At 39.7% G+C, this 5,000-nt stretch overlaps 1 protein-coding gene across 1 annotated transcript in view; it reads right to left on the bottom strand.

Annotated features, from left to right (window-relative positions):
- The window catches only part of LOC101847622 (protein rolling stone), a 64,051-nt gene that overhangs the window by 2,767 nt on the left and 56,284 nt on the right, over nucleotides 1–5,000 (bottom strand). The window contains exon 4 of the mRNA XM_005089220.3: nucleotides 491–595. Coding sequence (XP_005089277.1) covers nucleotides 491–595 — 105 coding nt within the window. The remainder of the gene's footprint in view (nucleotides 1–490; nucleotides 596–5,000) is intronic.

Below are 5,000 nucleotides of genomic sequence, written 5' to 3'. Positions count from 1 at the left end.
GAGGAGGAGGAAAAGGAGAAAGAGAAGGAAAAGGAGAAGAAGAAAGAGAAGAAGGAGAGAGAGAGAGAGAGAGAGAGAGAGAGAGAGAGAGAGAGAGAGAGAGAGAGAGAAATACAGAGACAGAGACAGAGAGAAAGAGAGATACAGAGACAGCCACAGACAGACAGATATATGGACAGACAGACGGACAGACATAAGAGAGAGAGAGAGAGAGAGAGAGAGAGAGAGAGAGAGAGAGAGAGAGAGAGAGAGACAGAGACAGAGACACAGACAGAGACACAGACAGAGACAGAGAATGAGACAGATCGACAGACAGACAGAAAAACAAAGAGATAGCAGAAAAAAACAGAAACAGAAAAAGAGACAGAGAAAGACACAGAGACAGGGAAGAGAGAAAGGGACCCAGGGGAGGTAGAGGCCGAAAGCAGAGATGAAGAGATAAACTAAAAGACGAAGAAAGAAACAAACACAAATGTCCAGTGCCACTCACCACGATGCACCATGCTCCAGTACCAGAGACAGATCATGATTCCCCCGGTAACCATCAGATTATACAGCAACCAGCTCAGTTGTAGATACCACGGCAGACGGGAGTCTGTGGACAACAGAAGAACATTGCCACTTTAAACTCCATTTCTCCTTTTAAAGTAAGTGTTTTTAGTATTACAAATTGTAATACAATGTATTACGCTCCCATCAACACAATTGAGATAGATTTGGAGTCGGGCTTCCGACCCTGCTTGTCAGGGTCATCCTGAGCTGAGAAGAATGCATGTCACAACATCCCAGCAGGAAGACCGAGATACTCGATATTCAACTTTCTCCTTTCTCGGAAATCGAACTCGGGTCTCCTGCCTGGGACAGCGAAACGCTTAACTGCTACACCATAGACGCCAGTACTTTAACCTAAATTAAACGCTGCAAGTTTTGTCATCCGATTTTTCAACACTGCAAACTTCCATATATATTTTAACCTCACTTTTGCTTAGAAGGGGATGACTCTTCATTGCACCTCAGACGCCTTAAGGGTGTGACGGGGAGAAGGTGGGCGTGGCCGAGAGACAAAAATCCAGGTTATCCACCGAAGATATGTGGAACAAACACACAAAAATTCTTCTATTTTCTATGAGTCCTTTTGCAGTTCTTCAGAAGACAACAAAACGAAATTAGTCCATGTTCAATGTTCTGACAATGATTTCTTTTCACAGGCTTTCTGTCTGAATAAAAAGATAAAAAGGGGGCAACCTGAACACCCCCCCCCCCACACACACACACACACGAGCCCCACCAAATTTTCTTTCAGGTCAAAGGTTAATCTGAGGCGTGAACAGAAATGGAGCGGAGAGCTCACGCCAGGAATTCACGTGCGGACAAATGTCAGGGACATGAGAGGCGGGCGCGGGCCCGCTGTGTGTGTTTTTTGAGCAAACAATTTTAAATGCCACAGATAAACTCTGAGCAGCCTGTATCTCGGAGATCTTAGCCAGTACCCACTTTTTTGATTAACCGGATTTCAGGCGTACACTTTCGTAATTAAACATTGTCACATTTTATTTATGTTAGCGTCCTGTCTAGTTTGGAGTAATAAAACGGATCTTATGAACAGTGAAAGGCATGAGATCGTAATATTACTAATAATCACGAGCTTGAAATAATTATGTCTCTACTCCACTCTTCTTTGTCCTTTTAAAATGTTGTAGGCTACCAAGTTAACTAAATACAGTTATCTACCGCTACCTCTCAAAAAAAGAATACTTGAATAAACACAATATCATTGCATACGCACACAGGTAACTTATAACATGATATATTTTTTGTTCTATAACATAAATTCTCTCAAAACACTTCGTGTGAGGTCGCTGGGAATACTTTCAGAGATGGGATGATGATGTGCGATTAAAAATCAATGACTCTGAAATAAACTATAAATAATAGGTTAACCGGATTTTCGCGGCTGCTGCAGATATCCACTATCTCTTCCGATCAAAAGTAGGCCTTGGGTTACGGCATTGACCTCCTCATATTAAAACATTCAAGGGGGGGAAAGTGCGCTTCTTTTGTTAGTGTTTCTGCTTCTCGGTATTTATTTCTCCTGGGGGTTTTTTCAGTTGTTCGAGTGTTTTTCATTTTTTAAATATTCATCTTTTCTTTTCTTTGCTGTCTGAGGGCTCGGGTGTGGTTTCCCAAACTTGAAGATTGTGCACGAAAATAAAATGTTTGCTTTTTGTTTATTCGTCCATCTGCGTACTTGTTGTTGTAGTCATATAATATATGCATTAGATTTGTCTTTTTTTCTGAGTGCTTCTATGTGTATTCGTGTTGATGCATAGTATTGTTAACCTGTCTGTGTTCCTGTGTGTTTTAGTTTATACAGTCGTTTAGTTTGCTTATGTGTGTGTATGTGTATGTGTGTGTGTGTGTATGTGTGTGTGTGTGTGTGTATGTGTGTGTGTGTGTGTGTGTGTGTGCGTGTGTGTGTGCTAGGGCGAGTGTATGTGTATAATTATGATACTGTATAACATTTTTTTCGAAAATAATATTTCTGTCGTGACGTATGTGAGTGAGAGAATGACCTGCCAATATGTTTTTGGAAATTTCATTTGTCTTTGTCTTTGTATATATTGCGTTTGTGAGCTAAACTGTTATGTACAACATTGCATGTCATAGTATTTTTAACAATCTAGAATTGTTGCATATCCTCACGGGGTTTGTCCATTTGTCTGTCTATTTGTCAGTTTACCACTTCGGTTATTCTGTTTAAATGGTCCATGTACTTGTTTAAGTATGTGTTTGTTTGCATTATTTTCTACCCTCTCCCATCATTTATTCTCACCCCTTCTTAAAGGATCCCAGCCTTCAATCATCTCTCCTCTCCTCGATACCCCCATCCCACTTTCCGGCCATATCCGTTTCTCTAAAGCTGTATACACATTACGTTGCCTCAGAACTATTTTGTCCAAAGTGTACTTATATAAAGAAGCACTTCGGACAAATATAGTTCTGAGGCGGCGAAATTTATGCTACAATACTTTTCCAAATCATCAAATCCAAACTTTATGTATAATATCTTATCATATTGTTTCGAATTTAATTTCTTAGTAGGAGAATACTCGCCGGTTCATTGTTTAAGATGTATTTTTAAAAATCGTTTTCATTAATACACACTGGATTACATTAGAACCAGCGTCTGTGGTGTAACAGTAAGGCGCTTCGGTGTCGCACACAGGAGATCTATATTTGTAAATACCGGGTAGTTCACTTGTGTTTCAAAACAGTTTATATCATTTTGGAAGGAAGTTTCTTCGTCCCGCCTGGCATAACCAAGTTGTGCCTGGACTCATGTATTACTGTACTCTAGCATAAAGATGAAGACGTTTGTTGTACATTTTCCCCACATTGGACTCGAACTGATACACGTTGTATTCAAGGCGGAGAGCTTAACTACAACACTACACACACCTGCTGCCTGCCCGGCCACTTAACACAGGTTGTCAGATCCTTTGCAGTTTGCAGGCTTCCAGCTCAATTCATGTGAAGCAACTGCCAAAACATGCATAAAACTGCCAACTGCCGCCGTGGAAGAAATTTTTGGGTTCTATAATAAAATGATCTAAAAACAGCTGTCGTCGATCATAAGCGGGCGCCGCCAGCTCTAATAGGAGATGTGTTGAGAGATTTGCATATTACAGGTGATAAGAAGATTAAAAAGGAAACACAGAAAAAAACGACAACAAAAACCCCTGCCAAGCTGATTGCCTTTTCCTGCCAAAGCTCTTAAAAACTGTGCATTTTAAGACTTTCGCCTGGCAATCTGCAAATCTCTCAGCCCTAACAGACGATCTCGTAAGCATGATTAAGAGCTCGATAAGCGTGAGGGGGGGGGGGGAGGGGGAAAGGGGGGGGGCAAAGATTCAAGACAGGAAGAAAAGACAGAAAAACAAGCACGCAAAAAACAAAATACAACAGTTATTTTTAGGGAAACAAAACCTATCAAATGCACCTAAAGCTAGGATAATTAGTTCTATTCTGTATTTTCCTTTAAATTAAAAGTTATTGTCAAATATCACCCGATATTCATATATATGAGATTCAGATCAAAAGCTAAGGGAAAAGCAAATTGTGCTGACAGCTCATAAACTGGCTTCAACATCTTTATTCTTTAAAAAAACCGAAACAAAACAAAAACAAAAACGAAACGGAAAAAACCCCAAAACCAATTTGAAAACAGGAAGGATATAAACCAAGTGTGGCCACATCTCAGTGTCCAGATTTTGCGAGATTCTCCCACGTTATAGGCGTGGCTGTGAGGTGTGCTAGAAAAATACAACTTGAAACAAGATAAAATATCTGGTACAGAAATTATGTTAAAAATAGACATGAAATTCCGAGATTATTTCTATAACCTGAACTCTGGCATTCACTTGAGCCAAATTAATTCGACGCCTTCCCAAGAGGTATGTTGGGGGTAAGCGGTACAGGCTTACATCACGTGATTAGATCTAGTACGGTGTTTATGTGGTCTCCACACGATATAACTTTATGTTACCTGAAAGTTCCGATTTGTTTGCATTGGACGCTTTGGAGGCTGATTTAAAATGAAGTTTCTCTGTAAGAATTACTCGTCATTCAATTTTCGATTTCGATAGATCGCAAAGGGACGACATCTTACGAAGGAGCTTTAAGAGGTATTCCAAACTAGAAATAGAACAAGTAAAGTCAGTCAATGAAAACGAATCGATACAACAGAATGACTTTTTCGTTTATGAGAGAAGTGCGAAAGCAAAGAAGAAAAAAGTAAAAATAACTTATTTGAGAAGATAATAGAAGAAATATGAAATGTAAAGAAGATTAAAAGATACACGACAATAATATTAGGCAATGAATGATATGTGCATTCACTAAGTCACAGACATATTATAACAAAGGAAAGAGAGAAAGAAAGAAAGAGAAGAGAGAGAGAGAGAGAGAGAGAGAGAGAGAGAGAGAGAGAGAGAGAGAGA

This window comes from Aplysia californica, unplaced genomic scaffold (genome assembly GCF_000002075.1).
Source record: "Aplysia californica isolate F4 #8 unplaced genomic scaffold, AplCal3.0 scaffold00004, whole genome shotgun sequence".
Classification (NCBI taxonomy): domain Eukaryota; kingdom Metazoa; phylum Mollusca; class Gastropoda; order Aplysiida; family Aplysiidae; genus Aplysia; species Aplysia californica.
The sequence above is the reverse complement of the archived record's forward strand: the minus strand, read 5'-3'. Positions and strand labels throughout refer to the sequence as shown.